Here is a 25524-nt window from a genome sequence, read left to right as displayed (position 1 = left end):
CACAACATTCTATTTGACAATACAGTGGAAAGTCCTATGTTATAGTATTTTGATGGGAAAGTGCATTAGCTGGGGCATATACAGATAGTAGCTAATTGACTGCCCCATTATATACCTGCCTAATTTGCTTTTTAATTGAAGCCAATCAAAATCAAATGTGACGGGTATATAGCAGACGGCCAAACTGCTACCACTCATTTCACGCATACAGTTACAGAGTCTAACCACCATGTGTCACTGTGGTGCAGCCTGTTTCTCTGAAAAACTGGTCTCTCAAGCAGCAACCATGTCAGTAAATGTAAGGGAGGTGAACAACTTACTTTGTGATTAAATCTTAATTCCTAAAAAAAATTGATTGTACTAATATAGCCCTCCCGGACTTCCCGTCATGCAATTATTGAGTTGGCTGAGGGATAAGTATTGACCAAGAGAAAGGAAAATGTCCTGGTCTTCGTTGAAAAGTGCAGTGGAGGGGAGATGGGACCTCGGTTTAATTTCTCATCGAAAAGACAGCACCTTTGACAATGCAGCGCTCCCTTAGCACTGCACTGAATTGTCAGTCAAGATTCTATACTCAAATTAAAATTTACCATCTCATATGTGCTCCTATTGAATTCCATCTGACACTTTTGTCCAATTCATATTTCGTTAGCTTTTCAATTGTCCACTATCATTTGTGACTAGATGTAGCAGGACTGCAGAACTTTGGCCTGATTTGTTGGTTGTGGGATCATTTAGCTCAGTCTATAGCTTGCTGCTTAGCATGTCTTTAGTCCTATGTGGAAGCTTTACCAGGTTGGTACCTCATTTTTAGGTATGCCTGGTGCTGCTCCTAGCATGCTCTTCTACACTTCTCATTGAACCAGGGTTCATCCCTTGGCTTGATGTTAGTGATGGAGTGAGGGATATGCTGGGCTGTGAGGTTAGAGATTGTGGGGGAATACAATCCCTCTGCTGCTGATGGCCCACAGCACCTCATGAATGCCCAATTTTGAGCTGCAAGTTCTGTTCTGAATGTATCCCATTTAATGTGTTGGTCATGCGGGAGGGTGCAGTGTGAAGACAAGATTTTGTCTCCACAAGGACTGTGCGGTGATCACTCCTGCAAATACTGTGATGGACAGGTGCATCTGTGACAGCTGGATTGGTGAGGATGAGGTCAAATAGGAATTTCCCTTCTTTTGGTTCGCTCACCACATGCCACAGGCCCAGTCTGGCAGTTATGTCCTTCAGGACTTGGGCAGGTTGGTGAGTAGTGGTGCCTCCAAGCCATTCCTGGGGATGGGCATTGAAGTCCCCCATATACAGTATATTCTATGCCCTTTCTGCCCTCAGTGCCTCTTCCAAGTGGTGTTCAACATTGAGGAGTACTTATTCATCAGTTGAGGGAGAGCAGTAGGTGGTAATCAGCACGAGGTTTCTTTGCCCATGTTTGACCTGATACCATGAGACTTTAATTCCATTCCTGTTTAGTTAGTGGTAATGCCACAATTGCAGTATGCCATGACAGTTCAATCTTCTCTACCTGGATTGGGAAGGGAGTTATTCTCAGAACCGCCCCAATGATTCAATTTTTTGTGCTGACAGAGCAGGAGGGGAAGTGGCAGTGTTACTGACTGGAGTCTCACTATGTGGAATACCAGTCTGGATGAGTCCAAGAAAAGCAAGGTGTGAGACATTTGACATTGAAAATTATTTTTAATTTAATTTAATTTGAAAATCATTGGTATATGGAATCCTATTCTCCAGAAAGCAATGGAGGCTGGGTCATTGAATTTATTCGAGGCAGAGTTATACAGATTTTTGACAAGGGGTCAAGGGTTATAGGGGGCAGACAGCAAAGTGGGGTTGAGACACCACCAGGTCAGCCATGATCTTATTGAATGGCGGAGAAGGTTCGAAGGGCTGAATGGCCTATTCCTGCTCCTAAGTCCTATGTTCTTTTGAAAACTTCCATCACTGTGCCACTTGCAGCTATAACCAATGCTACAGGAATTATACAGTAATAGGTTTGCCCAGAGTCATTGTTATCAGGTAAGCTTTAAGTGAAACACTCACCCAATTTACTAAGCTTGATATATAATGAATCGATAGATTGATTGAAAAAAATGAAGCATCAAAAAACACAGCTGACTTTCCTTGCACAAATCTGTGATGTTGGTTATATAGGAATAAATGTCAACACCAGTTTAAAATGTGAGAGAGAGCAGCAGGTGAAAATTATCCAATTAAAATCACTAATCAGTTCTTTAAGACAACCATGACTAAGGGGCCAAATGAACTTTAGAAATGTTAATGCATCATTACTTAGCATCTGTTACTGAACCAGTGCTTAACTCTTTTACTGATGCCTTGTATGAAGATGATTGCATGCTTCTTCTGTTATTGAATGTGGGCTGTGAGCCTCTGACATTGTGTGCAAGCTGATTTGTTGTTGGTTCTTGAAGCATTTTGAATGGCCAACCAAAGTGAATTTTTAGTTTTTCAAATTGGCATGTATAATTTTTTTTGTACATTATTATGTAACATGATTATGAAGTATGATTAATGAGTGATCTCATTATGGATCAGTGACCTGCCATTCTAATGCGATTGAATGTCAGATTAGTCAGGCTCGCCTAATTCAGTGGAATTAAGAGTAATTTCAGTAGGTAGTGATATGGAAAATGTAACCTGTTTACATTAGAGACTCAATTCTGTCAGGAAGTAAAGGATAAAGAGAGTGGAATTGAACTCAATTTATGCAGTATTTACACTATGTTTCGGCTCTTTGAGTTAAGGGATAAATTGGATGGTGTCTCCCACATAAACTGATGCTTAAGAGGAGCATGAAAAGGACAATATCAGGTCAACTGGAAAAACAATCAGCCCTGTACTGCATTGGCTCCTGGTCTGGCACCACCACAACAATAACTTGTATTTACATAGCACCTTTAACTTAATAAAACTCCCCAAGGTGCTTCACAGAAGCATTATAAAACAAAGCATGACATCGAGCCACAAAAGGAGATATTAGGGCAGATGACAAAAAGCTTGGTCAAAAAGATAGGTTTTAAGGAGTGTCTTACAGGAGGAAAGTCATGTAGAGAGGCAGAAAGGTGTAGAGAGGGAGTTCCAGAACTTGTGGCATAGGCAGCTGAAGGCTCTTCAAAATAACTTTAAAAATAAAGTATAACCATCTCATTACCTTCCCCAACAGTAGCACATGATGCTCAATGCCAACACATCATAGCATGCATCCGGTCTAGTTTGCACGCATAACCAGTTTAATTACCCAATTAAGCTTCTTAATTGATCTGCCTCTTCCTTTTGTGAGGATCTGGCCCGATTTATCGGGATCCTGTTAACATTCTCTAGGTAAGATTGCTGAGTCAGGGTTACTCCCAGTTTATAATATATATTTTTATTTCATATTTCCAGCTTTCGCAGTATTTTGCCTTCATTCCCAACTTAGTCTGCCTAATGTCCAACTCTTTATATTTAAAAGCTTCAGAAGCCCAACTTCCAGCTTTGAATTCCTGTATAATTTTACACAAATTTCTCAAATGCAGCAGATCCACCCCCACCCCCCCATAGGAAATCATCTACGTGCATTAAGAAAATGCCAGCTACTTTTCCTTCCTAGTACCAATAAAACATTGCTGGATCTGATTTTAGCTGAAGACAATTAGCTGATTTTAGCTTTAGTAGGACAGACCTAACTGAAAAATACCCAAATCTGGATGCATCGTTTAGCCTATAAACACATTTGTTCAGCCTCCATAACCCCCCCTCTACATCTCCAGCTTCTTTTGGAGGCTTTAAGAATATTTCTCTTGAAATCATTCCCCTTGCAAAAATGCTGCTTTGACATCAAAGGATTTACATTCCCATGAATATGTCACTAAAAGTGCTAGAAAAATCCTCAAACTTACTTTTCTTGCAGTTGGGGAGTCTACTCTAACTTCCTAGCCACCCAGTTGTTCCTCAACTCCCAGAGCTACAAGCCTGACCTTAGTTTATAGATACCATTGAGAAGTACTTTCTCCATACAAATCCATCTATGGGACAACGCTGGCTGTCCTTTGTCTGGCATCTCTGTGTAAATGCCAAACTCTCTAGCTGTCAAGTTCTTTTTGTTTTGCCTCCTTTATCAATTTACCATCTAACTTGTTAGTAGCCATTAGAGCTTCTCTATCATAGGGGCTCCAACTTCTTCACCTGTTCTTTGGTCCTTGCTCTTGTTAAACTACGTCACCTTATTACCTTAAGCCATTGGGTATTTAATATCCATCAACAGAACCTATTAGATACTAACACTGGATAGTGATAGGAGGAAGGGGAATTAGGAGGTGGTGAGGGTGGAGGAAGATGGGAAGGACTTGGTGGGTGATAGAGAGAGGATGGAAGCTGGTCTCCTAGACAAAGGTTAGCAGCACCATTTTTGAGCTCACTTTACACAGTTCGAAAAACAAGATGGAAAAAAAGCGAACGGGGAGGAGTCTCAGAGCATGTGGAGAAGTTCAGCACAGAAAACCTTGGGCTGATTGAAGGGACACCCTATATTTGTCCTGCTCAAACCATGGAGAGCATGGCTCAGCTGGGTGCTGGACTCGAGGGTCTAATGCACAGTGAATGAGCTTGACTCCCTTAATCGTGATGTGCATTCAGATGACAATCCATAACTTTTAGGTGCTGCGGTGCATACGGTGTTAATTGGCATCAGATCCTTACAGAGACAGTCAGAATGGATGTAGGGTCAAAAAATCAATGGCCATGTCTGCTGTTCATAGAAGCATGGACCCTATAAGCCTCCACTTTCCCAGTGCATTGGCCATGGCATTCAAGGCACCATGCTTGCAGTCAGGACATAAGTGCAAGTACTGGATATCCATAGTTATTGTCAAGGAGGACAAATAACAAAAGGCTGACTGTGGCTCCTAGGACTTGGGTCTTTTGACCCAAATTAAAACTTGGTGGGTGATAGGGGGAGGATGGAAGCTGGTCTCCTAGACAAAGGTCAGCAGCACCATTTTTGAGCTCACCTTACACAGTTCAAAAAACAAGTTAGAATAAAATTGATCAGGGAGGAGTCTCAGGGCATGTGGGAGAAGTTCAGCACAGAAAATTAGACCCTCATTGTGAATGTGCGGTCTTGCCTGAGTGCCACTGACCTCCCTGGTGTGGTCAGGTGGGCGGACTCCCCTGCTCCTGCCTTTCCTGGAGGAGAATCCCCAGGGAGGCTTCGGTGAACTGTGGAGCTGAGGATTTGTTGCATTAGGTCGCTGCGCTAATGCAGACTTTCAGCCCACGCCTGGCCTGCAGTGAGTGAATGTCTGTGCAGGTGCCATTTAAATATGGTGCCAGGACCTTCAACCCCGAGGTAGCGGTAGGGCAGACATATCAGTGCCCGTCCCACCACGAGATTCAACAAACTCTTCGATGCATAATTAATGGCTGAAAAGCGAATATCGGGCATGAAAATCCACCCTGCCAATCACACCGACTTTCCTGCCTGCCGCTGCACTCAGTCTGCGATTTTCTGACCCCACCCACCGCTGGGATCTTCCGGTCCTACCGAAAGTCAATGGACTTTTGGCTGGCCCATGGCACCCTCTGCGGTGGGTCTCACCTCAGCAGGGCCGTAAAATCCCAGCCTTTGTCTCCAGAATGGAAAATTCCACCCAAGCTCTTTACTCCAGCTATGTGGTTTAGAATTGTTTTAGTCCTTAGTGTCACGTACAAAATCAAAAGTGAAATGATGGATTCCTCACAAACACAACTCCTAACAGCACAACATTGCTTGTTTGTAAATGGACAGCAGTGATTGCCAACAGTTGATCTACACTTACTTCTACATTTTAAGTCAATTCAATGTACATTTACAATTGATGTAAATTATCATCTAAACTATAAAGAGATATTGTAAGTTCCTTCCAGTCTGAGGGAATTATATCACTGAAAAATTGAAAATGTGAAATTGCCAACACTTCTTTTTGAAAATATAAAATACATGATTTGTTTAAAAAAACCCTAAGGACAGTAATTTTATTCATTTGACACTGCTGCATGATAAACTGAATCAGGTGTTTCTGTTAATTTATCAAGTGTTAGGAAGACTAAAGCCATTGTCTTCTGTGTCAGCAATAATTTCTGTTCCATCACCAGCAGTTCCAGCCTCCTCATCAGGCACTGACAACTCAGGCTCAATCCAGTTTCAGTACCCTATTTGCTCCTGAGCTAAGTCTCTAACCCCATATCCTTTCCATTACAAAGACCACATGCATTTCATTATCGGTCTTCAACCCTGCTTCAGCCCATGCAATCATAGAATAGTACAGCAAAGAAGGAGACTATTTGGCCCACCAAGTCTGCATTGGCTCTACCAAAGAGTAATCCAGTTAGTCCCGCTCTTCAGCTCTTTCCCCGTATCACTACAATTTTTGCTCCTCCAAGTGTTTATTCAATTTCCTTTTCAAAAATACTATTGAGTCTGTTCATTTTAAATCCTAATCGCTTGAAACATAAAAAAGGTTTTTTTCATGTCGCCTCTGGTTCTTTTGCCAATCACCTTAAATCTGTGCCCTTCGATTATCAACCCTTCAGCCAGGGAAAGAATTTCTCTTTATTACTCTACCTAAACATTTTGCGATTTTAAGCACCTCTATCAAATCACCTCGTAGCCTTCTCTGCTCTAAGAAGAACAGCCCCAGCTTCTCCAGTCGATCTACTGTAATCCCCCATCCATGGAACTGTTTCAATAAATTTCTTTTGTATCCTCTCCAAAGCCTTCATGTTCTTCCTAAAGTTTATGCCCAGAATTGAACACCTCCACCTGAGGGCAAACTGGTATTTTAAAAACAGGTTTTGCAAAGCTTCATGCCTTAGTACTCCATGCCTCTCTTTATAAAGTCCAGGATCATAGAAACATAGAAAATAGAAGCGAGAGTAGGTTATTCAACCCTTCAAGCCTGCTCCATCATTCAATATGATCATGGCTGATCCTCAATCTCAAAGCTAAACTCCTGCTCTCTCCCCATACCCCTTGATGCCTTTCGAGTCTCAAAATCTATTTCCTTCTTAAATATATTCAGTGACTTGGCCTCCACAGCCCTCTGTGGTAGATAATTCCACAGGTTCACCACCCTCTGAGTGAAGAAGTTTCTCCACATCTCAGTCCTAAATGGCCTACCCCATATCCTGAGATTGTGACCCCTTGTCCTAGGCCCCCCAGCCAGAGCAAACATCATTTCTGCATTCAGTCTGTCCAGCTGTGTCAGAATTTTATGCATTTCAATGAGGTCCCTTCTCATTCTTCTAAACTCCAGTGAATACTGGATCCTATTTGCTTCATTAACTGCTTTTTTTAAGCTGCCCTGCCACCTTCAACAATTTGTGCACAAACATCCCCAGGTCTATTTGTCTTAGACCCCCTTTTAAAGTTGTACCATTTAGCTTGTATTGTCTCTCCTCATTCTTCCTAACCAGATATATCACCTCATACCTTTCTCTGGGGAATTTCACCTGCTGCTTGTCTGCCAATACCACCAGCCTGTCTACATCCTCTTAAAGTCTATTACTGTATTCCTTATGGTTTCCAAGTTTCATGTCCTTTGCAAATTTCAAAATTGTACGCTGCAACCCCAAGTCCAAGTAACTGATATATATCAAAAACAGCAGTGGGCCTAATATTGAACCTTGAGGAATGTAACTCCATGGGCTGAATTTTTCCCTCGTCAGGTGGGCGCGCGCCCAACCTGAACGAGTGTAAACTGACACGCGATGACGTCGGGCAAGCACCCCGATGTCATCGCGCACTCGCGCGGTATTTTGGTTGACGGGCACATGCAGGAGGCGGCAGCACGCCCGCCAACAATTAAGTGGCCTATTAAGGCCCTTAATTAATTAATTGGAATTTTTCACTGCCCATCCGGCTGTTCAGTTGGCGGGCGGGCAAAAAGGCCAAGCAGCTTTTGCATTTTTAGCTAAACCTCATCCACGGGCGGAAAGAGGTTTCGACCAGTGATTTAAAAAAAACTTTTAACACTCCTATTTAACACGTCCCTGCTCGTGTGGCAGAGTGACATGAGGGGACATATTTCATTACTTTTCATATCTTTATTTTGAGCATTCAAAATCCTCAGCTCCCTGAGGCAGCTCCGTGCCTCAGGGAGCTTTTACTGCATGCATCCACGTGCATGCGCAAACTTCAGCGCTCGCCCTCCTGTCCCCACCCTGGCAATGCTGTAGTGCGCATTTCACACTGGCTGGCCATTAGTCGGCCAGCCAGTGTGAAATTGTGGTCGGCTTTGCGACTGCCCCCGGACCCACCCACTGCGCCCCCCGCCCCCCCCGACAAGGGTAAAATTCTGCCCCACATCTCCTGACAGCCTGAAAAACATACATTCACCACAACTCTGTTTTCTACCCCTTAGCCAATTTTGTATCCATGCTTCCATTGCCCCTTTTATCCCATTGGCTTCAATTTTGCTAACAAGCCGCCTGCTACTGAAACACTCAACAATGGTTTTGTCAGCTTCAACTCAACTGTTACAATGCTACTCTCGCCATTCTCCCATCTTCCACTCTCCATAAACTTGAGTTCTGCTGCCTGTTTACTAACTTGCAACAAGTCCCACTCACCCCTCAACACTGTGCTCACTATCCTACATTGGCTCCAGATCCATCAACTCCCCAAACTTCAAATTCTCATCCTTCCATAATCCTGCCCTTCCCCATCTCTGTCACCTCCTCCTGCCCTACAAGAGCTCTGCATTCTTCCAACTCTGACCTTTTATACGTTTCTACTTCCTGTATCCCACCATTGGCGGCAGTGCCTTCAGCTGCCTAACCCTAAGTTCTAGAATTCCTTGCTTAAATATTTCCATCTCCCCATCCGCCTTCTCACCCCCCAACCCATCTCCCCTCCTTTAAGTCTCCCCTTAAAATCTACTTCTTTGGCCAAGCTTTTAAGTCACCCCTCCTCATATCTCTTTTGGCTCAGTGTGAGTGGTTGTCTGATTGCATTCCTGTGAAGCAGCTTGGAATGTTTTCTTACATTAAAGATGCTATATAAATGCAGGTTATTGTTGTTACCAGTCTGAATGGTATGGACCAGCTATTCTAAAAAACAACAGCTACACATCCGTGGTTATTGTCAGTCCTAGAGCAATTAATTCCTCATCAAAAAACACACTTTTGCAAGTTAGTCGCCAATGAAGATGCTGAATATCAAAATAATAAATCTTTTGTCCAAACTCTTGACATTCGCAATTTCTGACTAATATCAGTGGTTTTCGAATTTTTTTGTCTGAGAAACCTCTGCATAAGTCGCTTCATAGTCAGCGCCTTCTTTGCAGAAACCATGGGTGGAATTTTATGGGCCCTCCCACTGGCGGGATCTTCCGGTCCCACGGAAGTCAATGGACTTGTGAACAACTCGCCGCATTTTCCGGCCTCGCCCCTGCCACGACCGGGCTGTAAAATTCCGCCCCGTTTATATTTAGTAGTCTACACCAACATGCCTCCATTATGAGGAAAAACTGAAGAAATTGGGAATTTGAAAAGAAACAAATTATTTTTGTTGCAAGGGACTTGTTGCAAGGTAGTAAACAGGCAGCAAAACTCAAGTTTATGGAGAGTGGAAGATGGGAGAATGGCGAGAGTAGCATTGGAACAGTTGAGTTGAAGCTAACAAAAGAGAGATGTTCTCATAGAGGTAGGTAAGATTGCAAATTATAAATCTATAAAATTAGGTTAAATTGCAAAAGTAAGCAAATGGGTCACAGGTTTAATGTAGCCAAATTTAGATCTGCTACGAGGAAGATTTTCTTTACTCAAAGAATGATGGACACATGGAAAGGACTCCCGAATAAATCTCTTTGGAATTATTTAAGAATCAATAAAATACTGCAGCATTTGGGTTATACTGGATGGATGAACTAAGATGGGTCAAATGCCTTCTTGATTCTTAATCATCTTGTGAAAAATAATATGCTCCTGTCAAGCTCGGCTCAGTCCCAGCAGTCTCGTTTCTGCGTCAGAAAGTTATTGGTTCAAACTCCGCTGTAGAGATTTGAATACATAATCTAGGTTGGCACTTTTGTGCAGTACTGAGGGAGTGCTGCAGTGTTGGAGATGCTGGTGGCGGGACTGGAAATTCCTGCCCAACGTCAAAGGACTTTTGGCTGTTCCCCAAAATCCCTGTCTCTGTCTTTTGGATCCAGTGTTAAACTGATAGCCCCACCTGCCCTCTCATGTTAACATAAAAGGTCCATGACATTATTTCAAAGAAGAACAGGGGAGTTTCCCAGATCTCTTGGCCAACGTTTATCCCTCAAACAAAACTTTGAACAGATTATCTGGCCATTTATTTAATTGTTGTTTGTAGGATCTTGCTATGCACAAATTGGCTGTTGTGTTTCATACATAACAACAGTGAGTACACTTAGTTGCTTGTAAGGCACTTTGGGATATCCTGAGTAGGTGAAAGATGATTATAAATGCAAGCTCTTACTTTTAATTTTTTTACTCCCATGCATTTGAGCACTGGATCTCACAACTTTGGATTGGATATTAGCCCAGAGATGGGGTGAGTGGAGGATGTTTGTTTTTAAGCCAGGAAAGCCAGAAGAACAGTTTTCCCACACATCCGGCCGAATTTAATGGCAGGATCGGGCTGACACTTTTTATCTCGGTTTCCCGGCCGCAGCCAGCCACATTGAGAAGCTGTCGATTGGGTAGGCATTCAGAACCAAGCTGCAGTCAGTGAGCGAAGAGGAGGGAGGGCGGGATCAGCAGTCTCCAAAAGCAACTGGAAGAGTTGGGGGAGATCAGAAGGACCTCGGAATGGGGGATGGGTTGGAGATTGGAAGGGTCGCTAGTGGAGGAGATCTGAGGCCTATGGGGGAAATCAGAGGAACTGGGCATGGGGGGGGCTGAGAGAAGATCAGAATTGTCGGGGGGAGATCGGAAGGATCGGGTGGGCAAGGGCGTCCAATCCTGGGAGGTGGGTGAAGCAGATAAACTGGATCCAGCAAGTAAGTAGAAAGACTGTTATCTCCTGGATCCAGCAATCCTCGTCTCCATTTAGCTGGCAGGTTTCCTGAGGTTTTGGGAACGCAGTCGGCCAGTATTAAATTTGAAATAGTAGATAATTCTGAGGCATACAGCATCATTGTAATATTTAAATGACCAACCTTCCTCTTGAGAGTGGGTTAGATGTATGACCCCTCCCCTCCCCTCCCCTTCCCCCCTCCCCCCGCCAACCACCACTGTCTTGCCTCCTTTAAAACCTGAAGAAGGCAGGATAGGGTGGGTTTCAAATTTTTTTACATTCCTGCATACCGACAAAAACCCATCTGCTTTGGGAAGTTAAAATCCTCTCCCATTTTATATTTTGTTATTTGCCCGAATATAAGAAAAGGTACTACATGAAATATGACATTTTATACTTGAAATGAAGCAGTGGGCTACCATTATAAACAGGAATAATTCTAAACTCTTGAGCTTGGATTCTGAGCATGTGTTTAATTGTCTAGAGCAGGAAGTTGGAGTAGAACATGCTTCAAAATTCTGCGCTTTTATTAGCTCTCTGATCAACCAAGTATGTGCTTCTCTGAAATTATGCTTGTTACAAAAGAGGAATAAAAAGCAGAATTTCCCTCCAGAATGATTTCCTTTGTGCCCCATACACAATCAAAGCAGGGCAATTAGCAATTGTCAACAATCTGTCATTACAAGCACACTCAATATTCTGATTAAAATTGTCCCCTACCTCTGGCTTCTGGAAGAGCTATTAACTTTTTTTCTCATAATGACATCTGAAGATTGTACGTGAAAAAATTAGTTACTTATCCTAATAATCTGAAGAAAATTAGTTATTGTGTCTGGACACTCAATTTACTTGACTGCTGATGAGAGGCTTAATCGGTATGTGCTAATCAGTTGAGTGAAAACTCACTCTCTGCTATAGGTTGGTGTAAAGTGGGACTTTGTAAAAATGTGAAAAATCAGTAGTGGTAATTCAGAATTAGGCAATATTGATTGGCAATATACTTTGTTTTCTTTTGTCAAGAGTGTCTTTTGTCTGTTGTTGAATCATTTTTGAAACATTTTTAATTTTGACTTCTAAATTCATAGCTTCCTTAATGTTTCACCGAGCTATTTGATGATATCCCAAAAGTTTATAAATTTTATGCTTCTGCTAGAAAAATATCATTTCAACTGGCTTGTTTAAACTATGTTGTAACTATATTGTATTAAGTGCTTAAGACAAGAGATGATACCACCTTTAAATATTACTTGGCACTGGATTATTTTCACAGTTAGAAAGATATTTTAATTGCAATAAATTATCCAATCTAATTACCTAATATGACATGAGAGATGCTTTGGATAATAGCAGCAATTCAGTGATTTAAATTAACTAAAACAGTTTTAGTGATGTGTAAGGCACTTGATTGAATCTAGCTTGTCTGTAGCTTACTTAGGATCTGAATCTCTTAACTGGGAATGAGTATTTGCTTCAATCTGTAGTCACTAGTTGCTAGAGATTATGAACAGTAGTCACTGGGAAGATAGCAACAGAAGGAGCCCCCTGAGCCTGATGCATCATTAATTTAGATCATGGCTATCATATCCTAACTCCATTTACCTGCCTGGCTTCCATAACCCTTAATACCCTTGCCTAACAAAAAACTACCAATCTCAGTTTTAAAATTCTCAATTGCCCCTAAACCTCAACAGCAATTTGAGGGAGGGAGTTCCAAATTCTGCTACCCTCTGTGTGAAGAAATGCTTCTGACATCAACCATGAAAGGCCGAGCTCTAATTTTAGCACCCTGCCCCCTTATTCTGGATTCCCCCGCCATAGGAAATAGTTTCTCTCCATCTACCCTATCAAAACCTTTAATTATCTTAAGCAGCTCAATTAGATCACCCCTTAATCTCTGTATTCAAAGGAATAGAAACTTAGTTTCTGCAAAAAAGTTGGAGATGCTAATCCAAACTAACTTAGATTTAGGATGATTTGAAATTTGTGGCCTATGAACCAAACCTAAGCTTGTAGCCATGATGTCAAAATTAGAATGTGCAACTTGATATATTTTTTCAAAAATTTCCTTATTATAAATGAAATAATTTGATCTGGATTATTTGTAACTGCAAATCTTCTGCTTTTTGAATTGTGATAGCCATGTCAGATATTTAAGGCAATAGCTCCTGCTTGAATATCCATCAGTGTCTTTAACATTTGGCAATAGCTGTGCTATATAATGTACCTCACTTTAACTAGTGGTATTAAAGTAACAATTTTCATTTATATAGCACCTTTAATGTAGCAAAACACCCCAGGACGCTTCACAGGATAAAAATTAGCCAGCTAAAAACTGACACCAAGCTACATAAGGAGATATTAGGACAGATGACCCAGAGCTTGGTCAGCTATGGAGGTTTTATCCAGGGCCTTAAAGGAGGACAGAGCAATAGTGGGATAGAGAGGTTTAGAGGGAATTCCAGAGTTTATGATTTACAAATATTATGTAAACTTTGTAACTCAAGAAAGATTTACATTCATGCTTTGACCTCAAAGTGCTTTCCAGCTAATTAAGCATTTCAAAGTATAGACACTGTTGTAATGTAAGAAATGTGGTAGCCAAATTGCACACAGATAAATGTGCAGATAGTCTGCTGGTTTTGAGTTAAATATTGGCAAGGTCGCTGGGGAGAACAGTTTGCTCTTCTTTGAATCATGTCACGGCATCTTTTATATCCACTTGAAAGGGCAGAAGGGGCTTGGGTTCATCATTTCATCAAAAGGCAACACCTCTGGCAGTACAGCACTCCCTCAGTATTGCATTGAAGTATCAGGGAAGATTTTGTGCACAAGGTTCCAAAATGGGGCATGAACCTTCTGATTCAGAGGGAAGCGTGCTAACACATCTGATACCTAGGGAGGGTGAATGATGATAATTGCTCAATGAGCCTTTGAAGATTTGACATTTCTACTAACAATCTTTTGACCCAATACAAGTTAAACGGGAACAGTTTCTCTTCATGAATGTGCAAATTGTAGCACATGGTTAGCAATTCAAATTAAAATAGAAATTAAATTACCAACAGATGTGGTTCCAGGAAAAAATACTTAATTGAACCATAATGAGATTACCTCAGACTGCAATTACTTTAAACTTTAGAAGCCCGTGTTACAATTGAAGCTCCTAATTTTACAGTTGAAAGATGGTTATTCTCAATAAAGGTATAGAAATTTGTATATGAGACAACATAAAGTTTGAAATTTCAAAATTCTACCAATGGCAGGGAATTAAATATAGTTTTAGAAAACTTCTGTTGCACTATCTGTTAGAACTTCGTAACTGAAGCCAGGGCAAGGCTGTTAATGTCCTTGATATTTCTTCACAAAAAGCATGACAAGCAGTGCAACTCACCATACAATGTGTGGGCACATGGCCAACATTACCTTGACCATTGTATGGATACAACCTGCAACCCACTGCACTTTGGTGATAATTATACATTCATCACACACAAGGAAATTTAGCTTCTGGCCTGATGAGGATTCTGTGTATTACCATTAGAAAGGGAGAAGCCATATTTCCGTTACATGATGTTACGACCAGGTGAGGAGGGGTAGAATGGCTCTCCTCTTTGCCCTCTCCTCATTTTATCACAATAGTGTTTACAGACTGAGTTGGTTGTCCTTCGGGAGACAGTAGTGCTGGGTTGGATAATTTAAGAAATATCTGTCTGTAGCAGGGCGTCCCTGGATGATCACAGTCAGCAAAGAGGGCTCGAAGCTTACCCGGTGGGTTGGAGAAAACAAGGATACAGAAGGGACCCCACTTAGGTCTTCTCACTACGCTGCTTGCCTTAGTTCTACTGAGAAAACATGCTTAAAACATACAAAGGTTTGGCTTGTCATGTGACTGCCCAACTGACCAGTAATTCAATCATGATTGTGTATTCCAATTGTAACTTGATTAGGTCAGGTCTGGGAAGTCCCCTCTTAGCCAGGATTCCATTTTTCAAGTGATTAGGTTTGATGGTTTATCTCCACCCAACTGAGTATCTGGACATTGTGCTAATGGCATAGGAAGTATGGTTCATTCACATTCCTCTGAGATCATTGTCTTTAATTGCTTTTTGCAGACATGCCATTTCCATCTCAATGGAGTTGGAATGTGAAATGTACAGTGATGCAAATTAGGTAGCTATCATGGCTGTGAGTTCAAGTCACTTTGTTCTGTGTTTTAAAAAGTCTGTTTTTATAAGTTCAATTCATGTTTCCAGCTGGTGGATTAGAAATCATTATTTGGCATAAAACACATCTTCGTGATAATGATCAAACAACCACATCAATATGTTTTTAAATTATGCTTTATCTTCAAAAAAATTATGAAGGACATTTCACAGGAATGTTATCAAACAAAATTTGACATGGAGTCATATAAGGAGATATTAGGATAATCGACCAAATGTTCGGCCAAAAAGGTAGATTTTAAGAAGCAACTTAAACGTTGGACAGTGTAATGTACAGTGGATGCTGTCTTAAAATTTAACTTCTTGGTTTGTGCATATCTTTTCCACATTGATATCTTTACATCCATCCCCAATCATTGCAATATTTATTAAATGTAAGCAAGTTGATATCAACTAAAGAAAATAAAAACCTTTCTGCTGGTATGTTACCTTCAAGACTGTTTTAATGCTTTGAAGTTATACTCAACCGCATATAACAAATGCTGCATTAGTAGCTATCGCTCAACCATCAAACTAGTCAATGGGATGGTCCCTGGCATGAAGATCTGTACCAAAGCATAGGTACCCATTGCATAATTCAATAACATGGGGCCGTACTTCAGCACTCAGTAAATCAGCAGCTGGAATTTTAAACATCCCTCATGGGAGCAGGCTGGCAGTTGGGAATAGGCGTAAATAGGCAGGGGTGCCGTGTCCATTGCCACTTGCCTCTACTGGAATTTTAGCAGCAATGGGGTGAGCATCTGGTGAATCACACCCCCTGAGGCCCTTAAGTGTCCAATTAATGTCCACTTAAAGACCTCCTCCCACTGCATCTGGCAAAATGTGTAAAGGAACCATCATATTTTTCCTGATATTACTGTAGGACACTTTAAAGCAGGCTTATGTGTGTGTGTGTGTGTGTGTGTATGTTTCTGCGTCTGTGAATAAGTTAAGTAAACTGCAGACTGTTAGACTGCAAGATTTGAATCATCAAAGGGATTAAGTGTAAAAAACAGGTGTTTGAAATGCTAATGGATGAGCTAAGTAAAGTGGAATTTGCATTTTTAGGTATTGGCCAACCGCTCTCAGAGGCGGGACATCCTCCCACACCGGGGCAGAAGCCACGACCTCAGGCACTTAACAACTTGATGATCATTAAACCTGGTCATGGCTTCTCTGCTCGGCGGAGGCAAGGCCACCACTGACTATGGTGGGCGGGGTGGTTGGGTTGTGAGGTGGGAGTGAAGCAAGGGCATCGCCTCCGTGAAAATTCCTGGCCAGAATTTCTTGTGCTTTCAGATATTTCAAACTAATTTCCAGAAATATCTGTCTGTTAATTTGATTTCTGGATGAAGTTTCAGTATTGAACAGTAATAGATTCACGTACACCTGTGTGTTACAGCATCATATTAAGCTGCAATATAGATCGATTTACAGACCACTCAGTTCATGTCCTATCTGTCAAAATCATTACTTCCGTGCTTCCTCCTAATTGCACAGCTATTTTATGCTGACAGTTTGTGATTAGTTAGCAAATGCAAAAAGTAGGACAAAAACCAAAACTGATGACTCTTTTCCCCTGCCACTGATTGTATGAATTTTTCATGTGTTTTATTCTGTAGGAGAGAGAGTGAAATGAGGATCCCTAATGGTTGGCTGTGTCATTTGGCTCCTGAAATTATTCAGCAACTTTCTCCCTCTACAGATGAAGACAAACTCCCATTCTCCAAGCAATCAGATGTATTTGCATTTGGGTTAGTTCACTGCTTTCTCATAAGACAAGCACTGTGGTGGATTGTGTTAAAAAAAAAATAATAAATTGAACAGACAGGTACACAGGGACATAGCTAAAGATTCTGGACATGCCTTAACTTTAAAACTGTGTGTTAATGCTTTGATATTAGTCAATTGCATATAAAACATGCTTTATTGCCGGTTACCCTCCCACCATAAGGTTCATCAATGAAGTGGTCTATGTCAGTGTTTCTAAAACTGGGGTCTTATTTAGGCTCCATAAAAACTTTCCAGGGAATCTGCAAACTAATATGAAGGTGTTTACAGAGCAGGTCTGACCTTAATGGGTTGGCAATGTGGGCGACCGCTCAGGGCACTGTGGTCAGGGCTTGGATCTCACTTTGTAACCTCTCAGCACCTGTAAGCACTTCCACATTATTCCCCGGACCCCTGGAATATCTCTGCAGATCCCAGTGTGAGAACTACTAGCATAGACCCCATCCCATTGACTGGTCTGATGGTGGGAGGTTAACCCATTTCATGGCACTGTGGATCAACCACACGTTATAGAAGCCATCCAATTTTTAACTTCCATGATTATAATTTTCTATAATGGGCAGGGAAGACTAAAATTACCTCCATAGTTTCCTTTCAATGATAATTGTCCAAAGTTACTGAAATCTGTTTTTAAAAGGCAACGTAAATCAGGAAAAACAATGATTCATATATTTGTGAAATGTAATGGATCTCTTGTTAATGTAAGATAAATTTATCTAAAGCTCTTTGCATTTTCATTTATAAGATTTTCTGCCATCATTGATTGGCTCAGGTATCACAGCAACAGATGCAAGTCCTCCTCTTGATCAACAACCTGTAGAATTTCTCTTAAACTTTGCTGATATGTAATAATTAAATATTGTTACAAATGTAAGACAGGAACAACCGAAACCTAGTGCTAAATGCAAAGCATAAGTATTTTCTTCAACAGGTCATTTTTAAGCAATGCGATGGGAGGAATAATGATTGCTATTTTGATGAGGTTGCATTCATTACATTAAAATGAAACCTTTGTTCTTTGTCCACCTATTAATTCTCCTGTAGAGTTTGTGAAAATTGGTGAAGGTATTTTCTCCTTACCGAAATACTATAACACGAAAAACCTTAATGAATACATACAAGAGAGGAATTACAAAATGTTACAGCATGTGCCCATGTTGGGCACCAATGTACATGTCACTAGATATGACCACTGTGCAGATGTGTGTAAAATCAGGTATTACCTCCTTGAATATAAATGTAAAAGATATTGCACTACGATCAATTTCTTCCAAAGGTACATGTCCCATAAATATTGGCTGCAGAAAGCATTCATTGCAAGTAATGGGGCGGGTGGGGGCGGTGGGGCGGGTGCGGGCAACTAGAGTGCCTTTTTTACTCTTTTAAAAAACCTTTTATATGACAAGTGCTTAATCTATAAAAAAAATGCAAAGAGTGTATCAATGCATTTAATAAGAGCAATTGAACCAGACTTTATATGGGTTGTCTATTCCATACTTTGGCTGTATTGATTCAAGCCTTTATATTGATTTTCTATTAATAATGGGATGAGTTTCAGTTGAAGTCTTTTATTTTAATGGACCAAAAATATACTGAAAAATTCCTATGATGGTTTCCATAGCAGGATTCAAAATTATTGAAGTACCAATGAAATCGTCAGTAGAAACCAACATATTAACATTATCATCATAATGTGTGACGTATTAAAGTGCTGTAAGTTTCAATAGAAATGAAAATGATTGAATTGTACGTCCCTCTTGTTTTCCTTCTAACTTCCAACAAATTTAAATCGTAAAATGTATTTTACTAACAACTATCCTGAGCATATAAACCAGGCATTGCATAGTCAGAGAAGTTTTAGATGTTGTAAGTGCAGCAGTGTTTAAATTTAGTCTTTTGCCTTTCTCCTTCTGTAGCCTGTTATAAAGATTCCAATAGAGATTTTGGGGTTTCTTTTCCTGCCTAATGGGAATGAGTGAAGTACAATCAAACCTGTTGCAGCTCTACATCTGTACAAATGTTTTGAAAATGCCATACTGTTGGGTTAAATGCAGTTATTAAATTTTACTACAGAACCATATGGTACGAGTTGCATGCACGCGAGTGGCCTTTCAAGAATCAGCCAACAGATGCGATAATATGGCAGACCGGGCGAGGCATGAAGCCTAGTCTAAGTCAAATTGGCGTGGGAAAGGAGATTTCGGTATGTAGACACCAAACAACCATTGGTTATCTAAAATTATTCAGTACCTTAAAGTACTACAAAGAAATTTTACAACATATCTCCAATTAACATATAATTAGATCATTTTCCTTTATAAACTGGCACGGATACATTGATACTCCATGCAGTCAGCAATAAGACGTGATTTTCCTCCCTATTTTCTTTACATGCTGAGTTCCCAATCTCAGCCAGGCAATCTTGGAGAGGTGCTGAATGGAGCTAAGAAAATTGGATCTCTACTGTTTTGTTCCTCTCATGATTGATGCAAAACTACAACAGCAGAGCTTTGAAATATGCCACCTACCTACCCACTTAGGTTATAGAACCAAAAAAAGAAAAAGGTTAAAAATATGTAGGCAAGGTTGCAAAACAATGTACAGTACACTTTTCTATTGAATGACTATTATTTCCTATAATTCATATTTGAAAATATTGCTAATACCATCTTTTTCTGATTGACCTAATTAATGTTATAAAAAAAGTATTGTAGGATATAGCACACGGCTACTCAACCAGATACATTTAAAGAGTCAGTGCACACAGCTGTGTTGGTCCTCTATGTTTGCTGGTTATATCAGGTTAAAGATAACACTTTTTCCATAGCATCCTTTTTTGTGGTTGTTGATGAACACAGTCAATGCTTGCGTTGAACTTGCATGCTGTAAAAACAAAACTGCTTGAGCCCTGTTCTTCACCTGCCCTCCCCCATTACAACCTTCTAGCTCACTCCTCTTTTACATGCCCGTATATGACTTAGATCTGTCAGAAGACTCAGATGTTTCAATGACATTTACTTGAAATGAGCAATTAAATTGATCTTCATGACTATCTTGCTAAGCCTGTATCCTTGAGAACAGTATTGATGAATTTTCACACCTGTAGCTCTTTTGGTAAGGCTTACTAAATACCATATAACGTTACCAATTACCATATAACTTTTTTATGGTAATGGTGATTTATAGTGGTGGCATAGTGGTATTGTCACTGGATTAGTATTCCAGAGACCCAGGGTAATACTCTGGGGACCCGGGTTTGGATCCCACCATGGCAGATGGTGAAATTTGAATTCAATAAAAAATCTGGAATTAAAAGCCTGATGATGACCATGAAAACATTGCCGTTTTTTGGTGTGAAAACCAATCTGGTTCCCTAATGTCCTTTAGGGAAGGAAATCTGCTGTCCTTACCTGGTCTGGCCTACATGTGACTCCAGACCCACAGCAATGTGGTTGACTCTTAACTGAACAAGGACAATTAGGGATGGGCAATAAATGCTGGCCTAGCCAGTGATGCCCATGTCCCATGAATGAATAAAAAGAACATCAAATGGCCTTTATCTCCATTTTTGCAGTTTCAGTTTTGTACAACTTGTTAAATATAATGACAAATATTTCACTCATTCCAATAGTTAGTAATAATTTTATTACATTTGTGCTATTTGACAACATAATTTTGGTTTCATCGTGTTATTTATAAATCCAGTTGATTATATACTGCTGAACCTCCACCAATACCATTTTTGTATTGCTGTTAAATTGTCTGTGTCTCACGCTACAGATTCCTATTACAAATCTTTTGAGTTTCCCTTGTGAGGCCAATTTAGCTATATTCCATTTTTAAAACTTGTTATGCAATGTGTTAGCTTTTGATCTGTGAGCAGGTGAAAATAAATATATACATGGTACAGCAGTTGCTTTTTTTTTTGCATCTGTTACCTGTTTCCGATTGATTCCAGGATATCCTGCTTTTCTGCTGGGCCTATGAGCAGGAAGAGCGTCCCAGTTTCTCGAAGATCATGGAGCTGCTTGAGAAACTGCCCAAGCGAAACCGTCGCCTCTCCCACCCTGGACATTTCTGGAAGTCAGCTGAGTACGTTTCCCTTAGCTCCAACGTATGAAAGTCCAGATACACATTGTCGGATTTCAGATGCAGTCTTGCGTTTCATGCGTTACGTTGCTTTAATGTTTCAAATGGACAAATCAGATCAATCCTCCAAGGGTGCACAAGTTGGGAATCAGAAACTGAAACTCCAAGTGAATGTTTTAAACCTCAGTTTTAGCTGAATAAAATCCGCAGCGGTAGCAGGCACAATTTAGTGCACTTCTTTGGTAGCCACAGCTCCAAGTGCCAGGGATGAAGAGTGCGGTGTGTGGAAATATCACTTGGTTTAGTTGATGGAATTCTTGTAACTTTGAGTTCAGTATCTAGGCAGGCACAGGAGGCACACTTGGAGAAAAGGCCAATTGAGTTCAAAACAAAAATTCTCATGAATAAATTGAGTGATATTGTTGCCAGAAACAACTTGCATGATCCTGTGGCTGTTTTGAGTCTATCTACAAATGAGGAAAGTTCCAGCTGCTCAGATGGTCCCTCAAATGGGTAGTTATTGGGAAAAGTGGACTTTTTCATATGCTGTGGGAACTGATAAGACCACGTCACTGAACAGAATGCTGTTGTGACCCAGAAAAATGTGTGATCCATTATGATTAATGTCCTCTATTACATCACAGCCACTGTGGATAAAATAGCACCTATAAGTTGTGTGATATAAAGCGATTTATATCAACAGCGTAATCATATCAGTTTTTAATTGGACATGCAATCCTAATAATGGAAAATAGCTACAAAATTGCACATTGTGCTCCTTGATTGGTCTGAATATTCAATCCTGTTATATATGGGATTGGTACCAAGACAGGAGTTGAAAAAGGTCACAACAGGTCCTGATCATGGATCCAAAAATGAGGTAAACTAAATGGGCTGTATGGTCTTTTCTCATTTCTACCCTTTTAATGAGCTTATGTTCTTATCAGCAACTTTTGTGTCCATCCTGACCTCTCACCTGTAATAGGATTCTCCTGTGCTGAATCTCTACTTTGTCAATCACTGGACGAGAAACTACAAAAGAACAGCTGATCTTAGTCAATAATATCTTCCTCCACATTCTTTCATTGTCCCATTGACTAAAGGTTCATGTCCCATCTCCTGCTGCTCCCTGTGGCAACTGCTGGTACTGCATGCCCTCACTGCCATCTGATTGTGCCAACTGCTGTCCTGAAATAAGCAGCTTTTTTTCATGTCAACATTTATATTAATGAAAACAAAATAAAGTACACAACCTTTTCATAAAATTCAGTCAGTACTTTAACTATAACTCTGCCATAGATGCTTCGGTTCAGTGAAAATTAATTCAGTATACCAGCAAAATTCTTGTACTGTGTGGCATTTCAGAGGCACGAGTCTTTCTTTATTTCTGAGGCATTTTTACGTATTTTTCCTATGTGTTTAGCTTTATTAAAACATCTGAGTGTTTGGATGTTTTCTTTTTGTAGTTTAATGGATTTTTTTTTTTTGGAATTTGCAATTTGAGTCTACCAGTACTGTGAAACATGGTCCGGATGGTGAAGTTATAGTTCCATCAAAAAGAGTTATTATCTGGCACTGCAGTGTTATCAGTTCTTTTCCATGATAGGAGTACAGACTACCTATAAAGCTTCTATGGATAAAAAGGGAATTTGCATTTTTATAGCACCTTGCCATGACCTCGGCACAACACAAAATACTTTATAATCATTAGATTACTTTTGAAATAGAGTTACAGTTGTCAACAAATGTTGCACACATGTTCCAAAATAAAACAGTAAACTGCATGAATGACATTGGTGTTGAGGAGGGATGTTGGCCAGGACACTAGGGGAACTTCCTACTCTTTTTTGCATAGTGCCATGAGCTTGTCTTATGTCCAGCTGAATCACTGGTGCCTGCAGCAAGGATCTTGGTTGAACATCTCACCTGAAAGACAACCCCCCCAACAATGCAGCACTCTCTGAATGCTGCTGTCAAGTGTCAGCCTGGATTATGTTCTCTAATCTGTAGCAGGTATGAACCCAGCACCTTTGACTCAGAGGCAGGTGTGCTGCCACTAAGCCAAGTTGACTCAGAGGCAGGTGTGCTGCCACTAAGCCAAGTTGACAGCATGCATTTAGAAAATCATTCTGTGCATGTGATGATGTCATTTCCGTGAATTATTTCCCATAGTTCATGGAGATTTGATCATCACATTCTAAGTACCTGGACTATTTTTTACTTTGAAAGTTAGTTGTGATGAGAACATTCAAAATTTGAATATCCTACGTTCATAATAGTCAACAAAATAGCATTGCAATAGATCTATTGGCTCTGCGGAATCAATAGACAAAGGAATATAGTGCTGCATTCAACATATTCTTTCACTTGTTTATAAGTCTGATTTTTAATATATGGCATAAAAGCCATGGTTTTTGTGTCTTTAATGGTATTGATTGTAAGTTATTCACAGTAGTGAGTTATTAACTCAGCTGACTCATCCTGAGGTAGAATTCACAGGCCTCAAGCATCCCCAACAATGTAAGACTTAGTCACTTAGTGCACTGTTGACATATTTCCAATAGCTGCAACATTGGCCATTCTTAACAAGCTAGCAAAGGTAGGACATGGTGGAACAGCTGTTGGTTGTGCGGACTTTTGCAGTGGTTCTGTTGGCTGGACTATCCTGATTTTAGATGCCAGAAATTTTAAGCATAGAAACAAAGCTCCACTTTAAATCATTGTTGGTTCATCCCTGTTTAGTTTTGATACTGTTGTTCTTGGTCTTGGAACGTTGGAAGGCTTTTAGTCTTAAGACAATCACGAGACCCGAATGATAGTAACTTGTCCTTTTCATAACGTGCTTTTCACGTCTTTCAATTCTGTGTTGAAGAGAATGGTAAGCATTTAAATCCACTTTAGTTTCAGTAAGCAATCCAAATGATAAATAAGTTTCAGATGTTGGAAGTACTGTTATATTAAGGTACATATAGGAACATCAGAGATGTTAAATATTTGAGGAGTAGCTATTAAGTAAAAAGGTAAAAACGTCCATAGTAAAAATCTAAGGAGAACTTAAACAGTCAAAAACAGAAATGAATCCATTGACCTTTTTCAGTTTAAATCTACAAAACCTCATGATCTGTTTAAAAATACTTAGTTACAGCAATTCATTGTTAGGTGTTAAACTGGAATTTTTCAGAATTTTGTTTGAAGTAATATATTTAAATTTCTGTATTTTCATCCAACATTTCATTCATGCTTTGTAACAAAAATATATTATGGCTTTCTCTGTACAATTCTTAACTTGTCAACATACCCAAGGACATTGCTGTTCCCTTGGGCCAACTGGCTTTGAATGTTTCAGCTCTTGCAGTTTGATGCTGGAAGAAAACAAATCCTTTACTTGTAATGTTACTGAAACTTTGGAGATATCTTTATTACTGTAACATTCACCATAACTAACTAAAGTCAACACTAAAAACATAATTTTAAATAAATTTGAACACAATTTGTTGTTGCCCTGTCAACCATTCTTTCTTCTAACTTCTCAAAATATAATACATTTTAATTTTTACTGTCACTTTTCCTAATGTAATCAATACCACAAATTCAATTTTTTTTAAAGTTTAAAATAATTGGCCTAACTTGTTTCTCCAGCCACCATGTGTCCAGCACCTATTTCAGGAGTGGGAACAACTTTGTTTAAAAACAACATTGCCTTCTCACCAATTAAATTGCAGTTCCTAAGGGAGATTTTTCCCCAGTGACTTGAATGTTAAGATCCAGTAATTATCTGGGCATATTTGAACAAATCAATCATTGATGCACACTTGATCAAATCAATCATTGATGCATTTTTTCACTTCAAAATAGACAGCTAAGCATTCTCACCAATGTTCCCCAAAATAGTATGCCCAGATGAGTAAGTTTATTCAAATGCATTGAAGGCCGAGACAAGTGTATAACATCTTTCTATGTTACTTATAGTTCTATACTGTTATACAAAAACCTGAGCAAAAGGGGGTAAAAGTCTACCCTTATTGAAAAGGTGCTGATGAGTTGATGCAGCTTAAACCTCAGAGAGCAGGTATTACACATATCTTATTGAAGGTAGCATTCGCAAAAGCCCTTATCGCAGTATCTTCAATCACTTATTCTGCATTTTCGATTTTATTGTTAGAACCATAGAAAAGTTACAGCACAGAAGGAGGCCATTCGGCCCATCTTGTCCATGCCAGCCCAAGGACACCCAGGTGCCCTTTCTAATCCCACCTTCCTGCACCCGGCCCATAGCCCTGCAGCTTACAACACTTAAGGTGCAGATCCAGGTACTTTTTAGTCATTATCCTATCTGGCCATGAAGTTGAGCTCCGTGGTGCTGCTGGTGCCAGTGCTACAGAATCCCTGAACTGAAAAAGTAAG

General features: G+C 40.1%; 1 protein-coding gene across 1 annotated transcript in view; it reads left to right on the top strand.

Annotated features, from left to right (window-relative positions):
• Positions 1 to 21151, top strand: part of LOC144687212 (kinase suppressor of Ras 2-like) — a 153055-nt gene extending 131904 nt beyond the window's left edge. Inside the window, exons 10-12 of the mRNA XM_078552983.1 lie at positions 16863 to 17039; positions 19105 to 19234; positions 20990 to 21151. Coding sequence (XP_078409109.1) covers positions 16863 to 17039; positions 19105 to 19234; positions 20990 to 21151 — 469 coding nt within the window. The remainder of the gene's footprint in view (positions 1 to 16862; positions 17040 to 19104; positions 19235 to 20989) is intronic.
• Positions 21152 to 25524: the final 4373 nt, after the last annotated feature.

Source organism: Cetorhinus maximus, chromosome 12 (genome assembly GCF_964194155.1).
Source record: "Cetorhinus maximus chromosome 12, sCetMax3.hap1.1, whole genome shotgun sequence".
In the NCBI taxonomy this organism is placed as follows: domain Eukaryota; kingdom Metazoa; phylum Chordata; class Chondrichthyes; order Lamniformes; family Cetorhinidae; genus Cetorhinus; species Cetorhinus maximus.
Note: the sequence above shows the minus strand (reverse complement) of the source record. Positions and strands in the feature narration are given on the sequence as shown.